General features: G+C 37.5%; 1 protein-coding gene across 2 annotated transcripts; it reads left to right on the top strand.

Moving 5' to 3' along the window:
• Window positions 1-2,910: 2,910 nt before the first annotated feature.
• On the top strand, window positions 2,911-18,430 carry LOC132697194 (juvenile hormone esterase-like). Of its 2 annotated transcripts, none has more exons than XM_060662511.1 (9): window positions 2,911-3,030; window positions 4,999-5,057; window positions 7,378-7,526; window positions 8,119-8,268; window positions 8,572-8,734; window positions 10,688-11,067; window positions 12,446-12,778; window positions 13,653-13,803; window positions 18,095-18,430. In XM_060662511.1, exons 3-9 carry the CDS (start codon window positions 7,479-7,481, stop codon window positions 18,394-18,396), a joined length of 1,527 nt encoding a protein of 508 aa, XP_060518494.1. In that variant the 5' UTR covers window positions 2,911-3,030; window positions 4,999-5,057; window positions 7,378-7,478; the 3' UTR covers window positions 18,397-18,430. The 2 variants fall into 2 exon arrangements, with proteins under 2 accessions (XP_060518494.1, XP_060518487.1); XM_060662504.1 differs by lacking the exon at window positions 2,911-3,030 and adding an exon at window positions 4,789-4,876.
• The last annotated feature ends 835 nt before the right edge of the window (window positions 18,431-19,265 follow it).

Raw genomic sequence — 19,265 nt, 5'->3', positions numbered from 1 at the left:
TTTCCTCGATGCCTCTATGATTTGTTTTTCATTCATGTTTATAACGAATTACTTTTTCTTCTGGTTTAACATTATTAATTAATTTTGTACATTCAATTAGTTTACAATTTTAAAAATGCTTTGTTAAAACCATTTGCACAATAGGTCGCAATTCTTTAGACAAAAGGTGAACATATATTTTCTTATTGTTTAGATGTTCCTTAAAGAATGTAGTTAAAATAGTTTCATTTTCGGGAATTATTGCATTTATAATGTAATGACCACCAAAATTTTCAATATTATATTTTATATAAGTAGAATAAGGTGCTTTCTTGAGAATTAATTGGTTTTGCCTGTTGTTGATTATTTCGTCTAATATGAGAATATCTTGAAGATATTCGTCGTTATTTTTACTATGTATTGTTGTTTTAAAAGCTGGTCTTATAAGTCTGTTTTCGTGAATAATTATTTTTGGATTGGATTCTTTCTCTATGTCTCCGAGAGTTTTTGAAATGCCTGAAAGTCTGGATATTTTAGTATAGGGACATTAATTAATAATTGTTAATAATAAATCTTTAATAAATTTTCGGTAATAACCGGTTAGGCCTAAAAATGACTTTATATCCTTTTGTGTTTTTGGAATAGGGAAGCTTTATACTGCTTCGATTTTATAAGGATTTCGCTAGTAATTTTATGGCCTAAATAAATTCTATTTAAATTCATATAATCCGGTATCAGTGGAAAAAGCTGTTTTAGAAATATCTTCTGGGTCCATTTCAATTTGGTGGAAACCATTCGTAAAATCAAGATTGGGTTTTCCCTACTTTGTTTAAAATATCTGAAATGTTAGGTAACGGAAATTTATCATCGACAGTTTTTTCATTTAACTTTCTGTAATCAATAACAATACGCCATTTACGTTCACCAGATGCGTCTGCCTTTTTGGGCACTATCCATATGAGGCTGCTCCACGGGGTATTGGTATTGGTATTGGTATTAAAGGGGGGCGCCCTCGCGGGCGTCCAAGCACTTAGGTCACCAGATGGGCCCGTTGTGCCCCCAGGCCGCTCTAGAGGGCGTCCAGAATGCCGCCCCTCCTGTAGAAGGTCAGCAACTCCTTTAGCCCAATACCGTGCACTGAGTCCGGATCGATCAGGGCCGTTCCGAAGACTCCCAATCTTGCCCATGTCAAGGCAGGGCACTCGGTGAGCAGATGATACGGGGTCTCCTCCCCTTCCATGCACCACCTACACTCCGGGTCGTCTCCAATGCCTAGCAAGCAGAGATGCCTCCTAAGCCTGCAATGTCCTGTGTAGGCCCCTGTTAGTGCTCTACACTCCCTCCTGGTCAGTCTAAGCAGCTCCCTGGTCCGAGGAAGGGCGGGCCCATCCATCATAAGCCTCGCCTGCCTCATTCCCGGAGCAACTCTCCAGTCCCCCGCGGCCCGGTCTCTCGCCCAGGCTTCGAGAGCTCCCCGCCTCACACACGGGGCGATCCCCAAGCGCGGGGCTCTGGCCCTATATGCCTATGCGAGGAGCCCTCACTGGCTAAGGCGTCCGCTGCCTCATTGCCCCGGACACCGGTGTGACCCGGGACCCAGACCAACGTGACCTTTCTCTCCTCAGCCACCCTCCTCAGTACCCCTTTGCACTCCTTTATCAACAAGGAGCGCGTACGCACTGACTTCAGCGCCATGAGTGCAGCCCTACTATCCGAGCAGAAGAAGACTCTCCTGCTTCCGTAGTTGAGCCGAAGCACCTCTCTGGCCGCCATCAATAGAGCGAAAATTTCCGCCTGAAACACAGTGCAGTACTGACCCAGAGGGACCGACAAGCTTGATCCCGTTGTCTCGCAGTACGCTCCAGCTCCGGCCAGATCTCCCATTCTGGACCCGTCCGTGTACCAGACAAGTCCATCCCAGGAGCCGACTCTGCCCTCTCTCCAATCTTCCCTTGATGGAAAGAGAAAGGTCAATTTATCAAAGAAGGTCATCTCGGGGATGCCCATGACCCCGCGATCCCCGCGACGGCCCTCTAAAATGTCGTACGGACCCCGATTTAAGATTCCCTCCCTCCAGAGCCCGCAGCTCGCCAGCCTCACAGCTGTCCTGGCCGCCTCCATCTGCACCCGATCCGCCAGAGAGGGCAGCCCCACCAGAGCCTCCAGGGCCCTCGTGGGCGCCGTTCTCATGGCGCCCGTTATGCAGAGGCAAGCCAATCTCTGCAGTCTGTCAAGAACTAGCCTTGCTCCCGCTCTTTTGGTCCCCGGCCACCATGCCACTGCCCCATGCGTGAGCATAGGCACCACCATGGTACCGTAGATCCACTGCATGATCTTCGGCCCCAAGCCCCAAGTGCCCCCTACCGCTCTCCGGCACGCCCACAGAGCTCCAAAGGCCGACCTGGTCCTTGATCTTATATGTTCCTGGAAGGTCAACTTAGAGTCCAACCATACGCCCAAGTACTTGACACTTCCGCTTGCAGAAAGAGGCACCCCATCCATCGAAATGTTGAGGTTGCACTCCATCTTCCTTTTCCTAGTGAAGATGACCATCTCCACCTTGCTAGGATTGACAGCCAACTTGCTGTCCAGGCACCATTGTGAGAATCTTGCCAATGCCCCGTTCAGGAGCCCCTCCATCCTCCTCACGTCCGTCCCCTGCGTCATAATCACAAGGTCGTCTGCATATGCCTGAGCATAGACCCCGTGTTCTTCCCTCAGAATATGCAATATCTCGTTCACCACCAGGCACCACAGGAACGGGGACAAGACCCCGCCCTGTGGACAACCCCGTGATGAACCGATGGAGACCTGCTCCCCACCCAGTCTTGCCTCGACCCTCCTGTCGGTTAGCATGGAGCGGATCCACCTTACAATGGCCGTCCCCACTCCAGTACTCTCCACCGCCCTGCAGATCGAGTACAGGGCCGTGTTATTGAAGGCCCTTTCGATGTCAGCGAACACGCACACCAACAGCCGTCCCGAGCCCAAACCCTGCTCCAACCTGGAAGTCAGATGGTGAAGAGCCGAGCCCACAGACCCGCCACTTCGGTACGCATGCTGAGCTGGCTCTAAAGGGGCCTCCAGCTCAACCCGGTCACACCGGTCCACCAGTCTCCACGGGGAATTTGAATGTTGTATCATTTTTTAGCATTTCATTTACTTGTTTATGTACTTCAGCTTTATGGATTTCAGGGTATGGATAATTTCGTGTGTAGATTGGTGTGTCGTTAACTAAATTAATTTAACGTTTAATTAAGTTTGTATGCCTTTGCAATAAAGTATATCCCTATATTCGTAACATAATTCTCGAATGACTTCATACTCATCCTTATTACAGATTTTGTTTTTGTTATCGAAATTAAGCGGGGCTAAATTTTCTGTTTCTGGTTTATCAATAAAATTTACTTCATTTTCATTTATTAACCCAATATCTAAGGGTTTATGAAATTTTTAGTAATTATAGTGTGAGCAAATGAATCAACTAGTTTTACTAGTGCTTGTGGCATTTCTGCGCTCGCAAATTTTTCGTAGGGTAAAATTTCTATACCTTGTTGTGTTGTCACTGGTATTTTGATAATATAAATGAATTATAACGCGAGACTAGATTATTATCACTCGATACCGAATACAAACCAAAATAAGCAATAAGTGCAAAAGGTATATTTCCTGGTTTCCCGATCCAAATTCTTTGGCAGTAGACTCTTTCACTATTCAGTGGAACAAATTTTACTTTTACGCCTTCCTACCTTTTTCTTTGCGCTACTCAAGGGTTGGATAAATCTAATCAAGGCAAAACGCTTGGTACCAAATTGGCCTTCTCAACCGTGGTACTCTATTTTTAAAAGACCGTTGCTAGAAAATATCATCTTTTTTGAACCTAATTTCAATCTAATACTATACCCATTCGGGACCAGCCACTCACTAGCTGGGGAACTTTTCCTGGTGGCAGAAAACTAGTCTTTTTACTGTCAATCTGATCCGCAGGTAGAGTACATACCTTAATGGCACTAAAAATGGAAAATGTACTGTGGTCGGGAAAATATAAATTTGAATTAGACAAGATTAAAGCATCAGCTCCAAATAAAACTAATCCGCTTCTGAAATTCCCTTACCTTCACAAAATGGTAGAACTGTGCCTAGCTCACAACAGATCTATTTAGAGAAAAATTTTATTTTCCGGCCAAAGCAGCCGTTATGGAGCAACTTCGGCTGCTTTAAGAGGAGGTGTCAAAATTGATGACTTACCTGGAAGATTAATATTAATTTTCCGAGCTTGTCCGTAGATACAATTACAAATCCACCCTTTACCCAGTTTACCCTAGAGGCAGAGACAAAAAGCGAAAAAAAAACTCGTTTTCCGCTTTAAACGTCGTGATCGAGAACATGCTGAACGAATACTACAATGTGTAATTGTATCTACGTACAAGTTCGGAAAATCTTCCAAGTAAGTCGATTAATTTTTTAATTTTGGGGCAAGTACTAAAAAAAAAATATCTGCTTTAGTGTGCCAATTCACACATATTCTTTTTTGTTTGAAAAATACATGTATTCTTCTCTATGGTACCATATTAGCAATATTAACAACTTACCAAAGGAAAACAAGCCCGGTTAATTAAGTAATCGCAAAGTAGCGTTATCTTTTCGTCATAAGTTTGAAATATGAGGATTAGAAAGATACTCATTGCATTTCATTTGCGATGCAAAAAGCCGCTTATTCGACGTTATCAGTGGACTGGGCTAAAAAATTATCGGAATCGTAATGAAGTATAAAAATGCGCTATTTTTCGTATAGCAGAACATAAAAATTCCTAATTTCTGGAACATCGAGTTGGAAAATTTATCTTGAATTAGTTTCTAGCTCGTACAACATTTCTTTAGTCATTGACTGGGAGATGTAAGTACATCTTGCAAAATATTCATGTTCGGAAATAATTCAAAAATTTTATGCCAGAAGTAGAATAGATTGACAATAAATACCGATCGCACATATGACCTGAAGATTTGATTTTGTTTTAGGTTCAACCTTTATTTCATTTCACAATCAACCTGTTCGATCCTGCTCTTGTTAAATTTTGGTAAGTAAATAACGCTTCACTTAACTTCACATAAACTGCAATTGAGGAAATGCTTTTCTTTGTTATTCATGTTATTCTAATAGCAGATAAGTGTCATAAGAGATTGTTTTATATTATTGAGGTTTATATTATTTGAGTTTAAATAATTTGTTAATAGACACTTTGTGAAAATGAAATGTTAATATTCTATAGGTCTTTTTATTTTTTGTGCGCTCTTCACGATTTTGGTATCCGTTTGTTTTGTCCGTTTATTGTATATTTTTTATTTTTTTATCGTAATTTCAAAACCCCCGGTAGGAAAATTTACTTGGATAATTTTCCACCTGAATTGTTTCTTGTAATCTTTGAAGTATTTTGAACATTTCGTTTTACACGATTATTGTAACAGAATGCTTGATATATTATAATTTATTGTGTGTCAAATTGGAACTCTAGAACACGTGGAAAGAATTGTTGCGTTTCTACAGGGTGGCCGTAACAAAAGTTTGTCGCCCGTGCTTTGAGAATTCCGTAGTTTACGGTTTGAGATGCCTCGAATAAGTATTTACGGACGGAAACTTTAACTGCAACTGACGGTTTTTTTGTTGTCGTTAGCTCTTTAAGAGATCTAATTTTATTGCTGTGCGTCTAAAATCGTCTAAAATCACTAAAAAAATTGCAGCTCGCAACAGCAATAAGTCAATCGAATGAATCAAAAAACGAAATGTTTAGAATATATTAAAGATTAGAAGAAACATTTGAATTTACGACTAAAACCAACAGTATAATATAGCCTAGTCGAAGAAAGTGACATTCTGGAATAATCACAGAAAAATTCATTTATATACTGATAGCAAAAAATCATAAAAATCGGAAAAAAATAAAAAAATTATTAACTATCGAAATTGGCCACATATTTTTCTATTTTTGACGGTGTCAATCCTGTAAATGGAGAATAACTACTAATAATTTAAATTGATAACTGGTCAATTCTTTTGCAGTAATGTATTATGTGGCAAATAAGACCAAAGATTTAAATACAATATTAGTTTAATAATTCTGATTTTAAAAAAAGTACAGCGAAAAAAATAAACCAAACGTCAGTTGATCTTGCATTATTAGAAATCTTTCATAAAACGCAGATAAAGGGTGTTCGCTAATAAGTTTATTTTCTTGTGCAAGTTGAACCTGATTTTGTGTTATAAATAAATAATAACTCAGCTAGCTATTTTATAAATAAAATACATAAATGTGATTATATAAATAAAGTATCTTCATGCAGTAACGAAAATTTTTAATTTGGTGATTTGTATTTTGGCATTCTTTATCTATAAATATAAAGCACATAAATGTAACACGAAAATTTGAAAAAGAAAATTCTATTTTAAATTTTTAAATAATAAACCTCGCAAAATACATATTGCTATTTCCTGTCTCATAATTCATTTCAGTGGCATAGGATGGATTGATCTAATTGCTATTTATAGCTGAAATTATGGCAAGCCCGTAATGTCTTTAAAATTTAATAATCAAATTAAAATTGGGAGTCTTCTGCTAGTTCCTTTTTGAAGAAATCGATTTTTCAGTAACTATTCAACTTTTCATTTTGTCATTTTTTTCATCATTTCATTTCCAAATTCATTAATTTTCATAAAACTGGGCGTGCTTTTGGCACAATTAGCTTATGGATTTCTGATTATTTAATAACAACCCATTTTTTGTAGACTTATTCATCCTGAATCTGGAAAATAAGATAGTTGTTATTTATTATAATTACCACAATTGGTTATCCATTTCATATAGAGTTTTTACTTTATGTTCTCTTCTCCTGACTTACATTTCCTGACATTAAGCAATATAATCTGAAGCACTATATCAACTAAAACAGAAACTAACCAAACCGAAACGGTCTAAGAAAAACGAAAACATTGTAAGTCGTACAGTAAAGTATATTGGGATATACGAACGATTTTCGGAGCTGCGCGGTCAAATTCATCCGTGTAGCAAATTCTTACTACAGCGTCTGGTTTTGGTAATTCCTAATTTATTCGGGCAATGCGAACCAAAGCTGTAAGCAATTTATCAGGAAAACTTCACCTGTGTCTTCTATTTGTGATTTGATCCTCTGGATAGTAAATTACCTGAACATTTAATTTTAATACCCTGAATCTCTTAAATTTATACCTTCTCCTGTTCTGTTGTAAATTATAATCGGCTGGATATACGGAGGTGTCGTTCATAAATTAGTCCAAATTATTGAATAGAATTGGATTTAATCATTGGTATCGTAAAATATAAGCAAGTACTTACTGATCTAAGTCTGTAATAATGCTTTGTGCAGCGCTGAAAAATGTCGCGTGCAACCCAGTCGTAAGGACAAAAAGTGGCTGTTTGAAGGGATCAATTGATAGAAATATAGATGGAGGTAAATTTTATCAGTTTATGGGGATTCCATACGCAGAGCCCCCGGTTGGAGATCTCCGATTTAAGGTATCGTGACGTGCGTTTTTTTGTTCATATTCAGTACATAAATGACATAGAATCAAACATATCTAAAGTATACTTCTAAGTTTTTATGAATTCGTTATATAAAAATTGTTTAAAATCAGTAAAATTAATTTAAGTTTGCATGTAAATATTATTCATTCTAAATCACACCTATCCAAATTTTTTCATATTTTCCTAGAAATTAATTTATAAGTAAATGTCTCATTCTGTACATAAATTTTATAAATAAAAACGGCAATCCAGCAGCATAAATATTCCCGATGTACGAATATCGTCTTAAAATTTTAAGTAAAAAATGACCGTAAGTAAGTAACCCAGTTTTTAATTTTAATTGACAATAAAAAATATAATAAGAGAAATAAGAACTTATAAAATTTAGGCCAAATAGTTTCGTGAACCTTGTTTCTTTTATTTTTCATTCTTGACAAAATATCTAACATGGTAGGAACGCATTTTTATCAAAGATTACTGATATTTTTCCGATATTTCTCTATAATTATATTTCTAGTTATTGCTACAGTAATACATTTCTTTTCTACAAAATATAATTATATATATTACTCGGTCGTGTCAGGCTCCAAAACCGAAACACCCATGGAAAGGAATCAGAAATGCCACTGAGGAAGGATCAGCCTGTCCTCACCGAAGGGAAAAGCGATTTAATCAAAGTGTGCCCCTGGTAGGAGACGAGGACTGCTTATTTTTAAATGTTTATACCGCCGAGGTAAGAGTTAAACCTTTCACGGAAACTAACCAAAACTACTTTCATTGGAACTTAGACAGGGGAGTAAAACCAAAGTGTCTTAAGTTATTCACTAATATGAAATCACACTTAAACAATTCTAGAGGAACGCTACTATTTCCAAGACCTCAAATCTCTGCAATTACATTTTATTGATCTCTGGTGAAACTTAAACCAAATTTTAAAATGCATCATAATCTAAATATCATTAACATGAATGTCAGCGTCATTCAAAATGGCACTTACAAATTGGACAAATAGAGTAATAAAATAGCGTACCTATAGTTGCCCAGAAACTCTGCTACCATGAAGCTTAAACCGGTGCTTGTATACATTCACGGAGGAGGATATGTTTTTGGAAATGGTGGTCGGGCAAAATACGGACCAAAGAATCTCATGACGGAAGACATTGTCCTGGTTACTTTAAATTACAGGCTCGGCATATTAGGTAGGTAAAACATCACATCAATAATGACGAAAATTGGATTCATCAGCTTTATATTAATGAAAATTCTAGAAGTGATGTAGTTGTGTTGAATGAATAGTTTAGTGATCCTAGGTGTTCTAACTAAATACAAAATAAGTAATAAAAAGTAAATTATATTATATTATTGCTAAAACACAAACTGCTATACCGGATGGTCGATGGTAGATTCGATGTTTGCGGAGAAAATATTTTGGAGTACGCAATGTTGCCGCTTCTAACAATAACGTTATTTTAAATGGCATACTCTATACTAGATGACATTTTTAAAGTCACTGCTTTTTTCTATTTGTTTTTAATATTTTCTCTAACCTATCTGGCGTGGTTTTCGAAATATTAATAATATAATAAAATTTCCTTTAAAATTATATAGATTGGTTTTCGAAATATTTGCAATAAGTCTCATATTTTGAAGTTTTAAGCAAAAATAATCAGAAGAAAGCAGTGAATCTAGAAATGTAATCAAATAAATATTGTGTCATTGAGGATAACGCTGTCGCCATGTATTATTCTCAGAAGAAAGAATGGTTCATTGACCAAAATATTTTATTAGTTTAATAGAGCAGTCTAAACCTAACCTAAAACCTAAGCACCCAAATTAAAAAGAAATGTGACAGATTTAATAACAAATATTTTTTAAGTATGATGCCGACTTTTTAAAATGCAATCATTATTTAGCCATTTTACCTTGTATTTTAATTTTTACAAGGTTGATTAAATTGGGATATTAGACAGTTACCAAAACGTTCTAGGTTTAAAAAAAACAGGCGTCAATATTTAAAGTGCAGAAACATTATAAAATGTGGATATAAATAAATAAAGTTGTTTATTACAAAATTAAGATGATTATGACTGACACAAACTCAAACAAATTAAAACTAAGTGACTGAACAGAGCAGAAAAACTGCAGGAGAAAGTAAACCGATTTTCTTTTTTTCTAAACCTGGAAATACATTCAGTTGGTAGGAAGAACTGCCCAAGTTAACGAACCTCTTAACTCATAATATTTGATATTGATGTTGGTTGTAATGGTTCCACTGCAAAAGTCGGTTTGTAATTAGATAAATAAAATTAATGCATATTAAAATAGAGTGGGTCAAAAAAATCGACTATTTTGTTTCAAGAAAAATATAAAATCATTCAGAACGACAAAAAGAAAATATCTTGAAAGTTTTAGCCCATAATATTAATGTATTGTATTTTGAATTTTCTTCTCCTGATCTCATTATATCGGTAAAAATATTTGTATGAATATATGTTTGTAGGAAATTAAATTCTGTATAAAAAAGCTCTGATTGAAAATTTTTATCAGACAAACAGTTCCCGAGAAATCAAAGTTTACTTTTTTTATTAAACTTTTTCATTTTAGAATTCCGTAACTTATATAACTAACAAACAGCTCTCAATATACAACAAAAGAACTATATTGGTTTTTAAAGGAAATTTTATACTCTACAGAAAAGGCTTCTTAATAATTTTTTGCAAAGTTATTCACGATTGAAGAAAAAATGAAATCCTTGTTTTTTCGTTTTTTGTATCGTATTCGTATCTATTTATAACTTTCCTCCCTCAAACTCTCAAACTTTCATGATATTTTTTTACATTATTCTGAATGATTTTATTAGATATATTATTCATAAAATAAAATAGTCGATTTTTTTGGTCCAATCTAATACATATTCAACGAATTTCATAAATTGTTCTGTGCTATAATAATTCATCACTTTTGTCAATGAATTTATTATCTTTACCCGTTTTAAAACTATCAACATTTTTCGAAAGTTAAGTTTTACTTTCAAGTCCGTCTCAACATATGAAATCTGATTTTCATTTATATTATTTATGTTGCTTCACGGCGGATAATTTACGGAACATAGCTGACCATATCGTTCAAACTTTGTTTCTATGTCGTTTCAGGATATTTAAGTTTCAGCGACCCAACTTTGGAGATTCCTGGCAACGCTGGACTGAAAGATCAACGCCTAGCCCTTCGATGGGTCCAGGACAATATCCGAAGGTTTGGTGGTGACCCAAACCGTGTGACCATAGATGGTGAAAGTGCCGGAGGATCGTCCGTACACTTTCACGTCATATCTCCATCCTGCAGAGGTTTGTTCCACGGAGCTATCATACAAAGTGGCTCCACTTTGAACTCCTGGCCTTGGGGAAAACTGGATGGCGCCATTAGCGTCGTGAACAAAATCGGGGTGAAAGCAAAGACGCAAAAAGAAGCACTGGACGTACTGAAATCTCTATCCGCATATGAGCTTGTTAGAGTCTTAGAGCAAATGGGAATTGTAAGTCCAATTGCCATATGTTCCAACTGGAAATGTGGTCTTGTTAAACCATCGCCCAAAATCGCGTCAAAAATATTGGAAAAAATGATAAAACAACTTCATTACACCTTTTATTAATTAATTATTTATTTAATAAATTCGTCTGAATTTATGAATTTCGCTCCGCTGGTGCCAAATAAATTCGTGACTCAAATGCCGTTTACCACACTTATTACATATTATTTTATTTTATTTTTTCATATATACCTATAACTCTTTTCAAAAGTTTTCTTGTTATTTCGTATTTTCTATTAAAAGTCAATGAAACCCAAAGTTCAGTCTAGTTAGCTTGAAATTTGACCAAGTTTAACATCATTTTGATTCTATTTACTCCAAAGGAGTTAAGAAACTCTGGAACTGACCATTCAGGTTACCCGATTTGAAATCCTTGGATCGAGGCCTGTACAAACTAGTACGGAATTATTGAAACCAATTTAGGTTTATACGCATATCGAAGCTACGTTACGCAGAGATACTGACGAAAAAAATTTTCATATAGAGGCAATGATCGTAATGATGTCGTCTATCTTGATTGTGTAATATCCGTTTCTTGTGTTCCAATTTTTTATGTATTTTCTATCATTGATTATTGCATTCTAAATTCAATTCAATGAGCTAACGGAAGTTCTGCTTTTTGTCATGTTTATGTTTCAAAACAAAATCTTTGAAAATAGGTATGAGGAAAAACATTGTAGATGAATGCATATTTAAAAAAGCAAAAATTTTAGTCTGAGATAAATCGATTATCAAATTGTTAGTTGCCATTTTTATACTTCCGCGTAAGGCATAAGCAACCGTCAAAAATAGTGACAAGATGTATTGCCAATAATTTTTAAATTTATGGCACCAGACGTGAAAATCTAAGGCCCTTAAATTAGCTGATCTAACCGGTCCCTTCCAAAGTCATATCAAATTCAACATCAAACCAAATCATTCAAATCACTTCAAAATCAATGACAACTTCCGGTTTTAATTAATTAATTAAATCATTTCTCAATGTCAATTTCAAAAAGACGATTCTGGTTGCTATTTACCGTACCGATTGCCAGGTTGAAAGTACTCAAAATTTTTACAAATTCCAAAAAAACTATTGGGATTAAATATAGGAAAGGCTGTATTCACACATGCAACTTTATAGTGAGCTACCCTGTATAGGTGTTCGGCGGTAACCGCTTTTCGCATTTTCTCGTGGTTCCCCAATAGGGAAAGCATTGACTTGATTGCCTTTAATTTCATTGGCAGTTGCTTTGTATCAACAGTTGTTTCTTCATTGTAAACACATTTTAGACTACAGGCCTAATTTTGGCAAACGATGCACTTATATTTTTTATTTTTGCAGACTGAATGCTCAAACGACTGGCAAGATATTTCGCCCGTTATCGAGTATCCCCACGAAGGCGCCTTTTTAACAAAATCTCCAATCGACATATTAAACGCTGGTGAACAGAACCAAGTCCCGTTAATACTGGGATACAATTCAAAAGAGGGGCATTGGATGAATTATCAGCAAATGGCAGCGAAGGCGATGGGTACTTGGGTGGCGCCCTTTAGTTGGGAGTGCATAATACCCTGGCAGACGGGCATTAAAAAGGGCACCGCGAAAAGTAAACGGTTTGCAGACACTTTGGAGCGGACGTACCAAACAGAAACGCCGGAGGAAAATGTGGTTAATGTAAGTTTAATCATTTTTTTGCACCGAATGCACAACATCGTAGGTTTAACGTCATATTATATCTTGTATTTATTTATATTAAGTTGGAACCATATGGGAAACTTGTACGTCGAAAAATGGATTTTGTGCTTATTTAATATTGTTTTAATTTTTAATGAACATTTATCTGTTGTGATCATAAAAACCATGAAGGTTATCATGCACTTTTGAAACGTGCCTTCCAGATATACTTTTTATTTCAAGTAGCCCTATAGGGACTCATCAAGGGGGGTAAGCCCAGGGGATCTCAATGTACTGCGACATGAGGCACTGTTTTGTTGTTTACCAAACATATTGGCGTTGTTGTAAGCGTAACTATTGACTTTCAGCACTCATGGCTTGGTGAAAAGAACGACACATTAATTTTGGTTAAAATTGGGATTTTTATTAGACCACCAGGGCGACAATTCTATCAGACGACTATACACGACTACATTTTGAAACGAACATTAGAATTTTTTGAAGAATACTTAGTGAATAGTATATTATGCAACAAGTGCGGTAAACGGCATTTGACTCACGGGTTTATTTGACACGAGCGGAGCAAGTGTTTAATAAACGAGTGAGTTAAAAAGCTTTTCTACTCCCGTCTGTAAAATATCTAATTACGCACCGATCTAGCGTGCGGGAAGCATCACTTTACCACGTCAGTTTCGTTTCCCACGAATCCGAGTCACTTCGGACATTTCCGGGATTTTACCGCACGGGTTTGGGAGCAATCGGATGTTTTCTGACAGTTATGTATTCGTGTTGTTTTGCCTTTTATTTGGATTTTTTTTATGGTTGCCCGATAAAAGTATATTTTATGGAATAGCGTTATATTCCTTGTTTGTAGGCTTGGTCTGACAGCATTTATGATGTTGGAATCGAACAGGCGATAAAGTTCCATTTAAAAACTCACCTGGCGCCTATTTACGCGTATCGAATCTCGGTGATTACACGCTTAAATTATTTGAAAAGATCCTTGAACCTGTGGGACAAACCAGGTAAGTACTGACCAAACTCCAGAGAACAAAAATTATTTTTGGTAGATGTCGCGTCACGCTTACGAAAAACCTGCCCGGTCTTATCCGCGTAACTAGGTTCGAATAATAATACAAATTAACTTTCGTTAATGACTATGTTAGTGAAAATACAAATAATACGCCTGACAAAATGCAACATATCGCGCCTCATCAAAATCTAATGCACGATTACTTGTTAAAACAATCGAAAACGCCACCAAAGTTCCCTCCGAACAAATCGGCAGCAAAAAACAAAACCCTTATTAAAATCTAAAAATAGCACCGATTTTCGCACATATAATCGGGCCGGCTAAGACCGCAGGATAGGATAAAAATCGGCGGATTTCTTTTCGTGCGTCTCCAACATCCTCCCACCTTGCGATAATCATTATGGAGGGTTTTGTCTCACGACCACTACGCGTAACCATACTCCGCTTTTTGTAGGCACTCCCGCACTTTCACTTTCGTTGGGGGGAAGAGAGTCTTCTTTAGCTTCGACTGCCTCTTCTGAGCCATCCTCTTGCACTGCTGAATCAACACATTCGAGTGCGCAGAGACGTTGCACACGTCTCAACAGTTAGCCCCTAGAGATCTTTACCCGGAATTAGTTCGACGACGCGCCCAAGTGGCCGGTCAATGTGTTTATCTTGGTCGTTCGCGACTAAGACTACGTCATCCAATTTTAACGAACCACGTGGTTCCCCCTATAAAAGACGCGCAACTGTCCTAAATATTCATTTCGGAAACTTTGTCGTAGATCATCTTTTAATTTCTGTTTGTACCGTTGCTTCCGACAAAGTGAAAGGCGCTCAAAAACGTCATAATCTGGCAAACCATGTTCGAGTTGATCTATCAAAAACATTGCTCTGGTTAGCGCACTTAACTCGTGCGGATCACTGGAAACATAGGTGAGCGGTGTATAATTAATGTCCGTTTCGCAATCGCAGATGACCGTTAACAAGTCTTCGTAATCGAGACTGGCACGTCCCAAAACTTTGCGCAATAACTGCTTTAGAACTCCAACTAATCTTTCCCAAAAACCTCTCCACCATAGGGCGATTGGAGAATTAAAATGCCAAACGATTCTCTGGGTAGATGGAAATTTCATAACTTCCTGACAGTTTAGTTGAGACAATATATTTTCGGCGCCCACAAAGTTGATCCCATTGTCGTTGCATATGGTTTGTAAATCTTCGCAAAGCTTGATGGAAAGAATGCGTAAACATGGATGTTACGAGTTCGAGATGGACCGCTTGATACACAACACAGGTAAAAACACAAATCCAAACCTTTTGACCATTCTTTAGATATCCATATTAGGCATTTCGACTCCAATAATTTCGAATACACAACCATTGTGTACTCTGGCCAATGGCAACTGATGGGCACTCACCCGTATGGGTTTCGAATTAAATCTTTTGCAAACGTAACATCTTGAAAGCGTAGATAACAAGGCACGTCTCCCTCCTGTTGTCCAGTACCTCTCGCGAAGCTTGCTCGTAATCCCCTGAATGCCAATGTGGGAAGACTCCACATGACCCTTCGGGATCAACTTCTCCGTAACAGGGTATTTTGGAGGCAACATAATAGGAGATCTAAAGTCTTCGCTCTCTTCTCTATTGGATATTCTGCTTTCCAAATGTATTATTCCATTCTCATCAAGAAAAAGGGAAAGGTGCTTTATCTTTATATCATCTACCCCCATAAAACTCTGAACGATTTTGAAAATAAACTTCTCTCCTCTCTGAATTTCTTCGACAAGCAGATCCCCCACTGCCTTTTGATTGGGTTTCTCGAATTATGGATGAATCGCAAGATCCAGCTCATCATCCTAACGATTTTCAAGTAGCTTAAAAAATAAGATAAATGCCAGAAATCCTTTTGGTCAGGCCACATATTTGGTTCATTGTATAACAACCTTGGACCCTCCCACCATTTTGACTCAACAAGTTGCTTCGGGGAACAACCTCTAGAAGGTAGGTCAGCCGGGTTTAGATCACCTGGCACGTGCCGCCAAGAGCATGAGAAGGTTAATGATCCAATTTCTGACACTCTGTTAAAGACAAATATTTCCCCACTCTTCTTGTTATAGAATCCATGATAGGACTGTAGATGAGTCGGTCCAAAAGTACGATTTTGCATCGCTTTGCAGGTTGTTCCTCACGTCGCCGTACAATCGAGCACCAATTACTGCTCCTAATAATTCGAGTCTCGGCATCGTCAACTTCCGGATCGGAGCCACTCTTGCTTTGGCTGTTACAATATGGACAGTTGGTATACCATTCCTGACAATACGGAGAAATATAACTGCGGAAAATACAATTTTACTGGCTTCACTGAAAACATGCAAACTGATGTGTTCTATGTTTTCAGTACCTGTACCCATCCAACGCGGAATTTCTTTTTCAAAAGCGATAATCCTTTACACCATTCTCGAAAATGTCGCTCGGTGTCAGCGTCAACTGGCTCATCTCAGGTCATTTTCTTTTCCCATAGCTTTTAAAGTAGTAACTTTGCCACCAAGGTCGTAGAATTGGTGAAGCTGATCACATCGAATACCCTCTGCGCCGTGGAAAGTATCAATCTTTAGCTTATACTCATGTTATCAAAGTCTAAGTTACTCTTCAAGCATCCGTCGCTAATTTTAATTACATCTCTGGCCAAATGCCAATTAAGTCCTAGCAATGGCACAACAGCTGTCTGGTTGCAATCTTATAAAGCGCAATAAATCGTTTTTATGGGGAACACTCACAACGCAGTTTTCAACATAAAATCCTCGACGCAACCTTTCAATTGTATCGGAAGAATACTTGGTATATCCGCTCTGCGCTTTTCTTAAACGATCAGTAAGATGATGTTCAATGGTTGCCCCCAACAAAAAAGGGACTACTGTTTACTCCGAAGACGACTCGTCTGCGATGATACACAATAAGATTCTGATCGGAGTTGATCCACAGAAACCTTAGAAAATCACGGTCTTTTTCATGAATGCCTATCTGGAAAAACGCCTTCCTAATATCCGTCACAACTCCGATGGGATATTCTCGAAATCTTAAAAGAATGAATGGTATCAATTCTATTCTCCCTTTTCGAGACAATGATTTAGAGAAGGGGCGTCACTTTCCCTCGCTGATGCGTCAAACGGATTTTTTTTGTGGCAGAATCCTCTTTAATAACTGGCCGGTGAGGGAGATAATGGCCGATCTCTCCGAGACCAAATTCATTATTCACTAGTTCGATGATAACTTGCGACAACCAATCCTGGAAAACAGCACTATAGGATTCCACAAGCTTATCTTTTGTCTTTCTTCCTCAAGGTTGATTGTAACCTCTTTTTGGCAATCTTCAAATTTGGAGGTAAAGGACGGTGACCTTCTATCCATGGCAGACAAACTTTGAACCGACCTTTGACATCCCGTGTTACAGTTTCCTCAAAGAATTATATAGCTGCAGCAGACCTTTCCTGCCCCGATTTTCTCTCTGATGGCTCAGTAATACCTAATGTATCAAGTTCCCATAAATTGGTTATAAAAGAATCATCCAACAACATTGACAAGGTAGTTACTGCAGAACTGACGTCTTTCTCTATCGCCCCGATATTGAAAACTTTCCCCATAGGTGTCCAGCCTAATAGTGTTTCAATGGCAACTAAACCACCTTTTTAAACTACGACGGTTGCCCGTATAAAGTTTTCCCACTACATCTGCGCCAATCAGCAACTCAATGGGTGAAGAATCTCCAGCATCATATACCTGTATATTTCATCTAACTCAGTCGTCCAAGGTCCACAACCTTACAGATGGAACATTAGAACATTGATCTAGCACCTCAAATTTGCATGCATAATTCTCGTGCCTTGTATGAATTATGTACGGATGCCAACAGACACACCAGATAAATAAATAAATATATTTCGCGATATCATCCGTTCGTTTGTATGTATGTATGTAGTATGTATGGTCTTTTTTCCATCTGCGAGGTTATTCTTGGGATATATTGGACATGTCTTATAACATTGAATTTGCATCTTATGACAATAAATGCTATATAATAATAATAATAATAATAATAATAATAATAATAATAATAATAATAATAATGTTTCAAAATGATGCTTAATAAAAGAAGTGTTGTACTTTGCCAGACAATTGGGCCATTCTGTGCACATATACGATTGCATAGATTGGCTTATCCCTAAATATCATCTTTGGTATAATGCAGATATTTCCAAGTAGTCATAGTCATAGTACTATAAAATACTTACACACTTTAGGTGTTTTCCATTCGGACGAGCTGGGTTATTTATTCAGTCAATCGATAACTCCGAAAGTGTCACCGGGCAGTCCCGAGGATATATACCGCAGAAGAATCGTCAAATTATGGACGAATTTCGTTAAGTACAAGAACCCAACACCAGATGACGAGTTGAACGTCTTATGGCAACCTGTCGAAAGCGTGGACCCAATCAAACAACTCGATATAGGTGAAAATTTGACTTTTGTGGATACACCGGAAGCGAGAAGATTCGTTGTTTGGAATGAGCTGCTAGAAGAATCACCATTTATAATAAATTGAACCACTGGGTTGCAGGCTATTATCAGTTTGCGTTTTCGCGTTTTGAATGAGTTTTATTTATTCCAAAAACCTATGTACACTGAACTGCTCAAAGTTTTTCTTCCTTTCCCAGTACCATATATAAACCAAGAAGAAAACCAACTATATATGGTTGTGGTATAGCACAGCAGCAATAGCAGCAGGCAAGGCATTAAAGGCACCAAACACAAACAAGAATCGAATTTTCGAAAGTATCTGCGCTCGCATAAAAATTTTATATCTCGGTAAAGGTAAGTCCTACGGGATCGCCGTTGGTACAGAAAATATCAATTTTTTTTTGTCTTTGTCCGTTCTCCGTTCTCGTCTTTTGGTTTTTCCTGAATAACTTTCGAACCGTTGGATCTACAAAATTGAAATTTGCCTCCTTTTTAACCCTCCACGAGGCACATAAGCTTGTAAGAAATGGCCCTGATCCGACACCGGTATCCATCTTTTTTTCGCGATTTTCGACTGTTTTTTGGACCTTGCTATGAAACACGTTAAGTATCCGAAATTTGAAGCAATCGACTTCATATTCGGCACATATATGCAGCTTTGCCCCGTGACGGAACCTATTGAAAATGGGGAGGCTGGGAGATCGCGAAGTATTCTAAAAAAAATAAAAAATTCGTGCGTGTAAGGATCTACAAAAAAATCATTTTTCAAAAACTGTTTAATATATTTGATTTTTTTTTTGTTTTTTGGTAATTTTAGTTTCCAGAAAAATATGTTTTCCTCCATAATCATTCATCCGATCGGCAAAATTCTTTAACCGGCAGACGCAGAAGATACAGTGCAATAACATTTATTTTAGGCATTTTTTCGATTATATACAGGGTTTCAAATTATAC

The sequence above is a fragment of the Cylas formicarius genome, unplaced genomic scaffold, assembly GCF_029955315.1.
Source record: "Cylas formicarius isolate icCylForm1 unplaced genomic scaffold, icCylForm1.1 PGA_scaffold_10__41_contigs__length_53128322, whole genome shotgun sequence".
Taxonomy (NCBI): Eukaryota; Metazoa; Arthropoda; class Insecta; order Coleoptera; family Brentidae; genus Cylas; species Cylas formicarius.
Note: the sequence above shows the minus strand (reverse complement) of the source record. Positions and strands in the feature narration are given on the sequence as shown.

What these genes read in the sequence shown, in the direction of transcription:
- LOC132697194 (XM_060662504.1), top strand. An exon ending in TTGGAGATCTCCGATTTAAG is followed by an intron (nt 7,527 to 8,118) that starts GTATCGTGACGT and finishes CGGTCGTGTCAG; the next exon opens with GCTCCAAAACCGAAACACCC. An exon ending in TCTTAGAGCAAATGGGAATT is followed by an intron (nt 11,068 to 12,445) that starts GTAAGTCCAATT and finishes TTATTTTTGCAG; the next exon opens with ACTGAATGCTCAAACGACTG.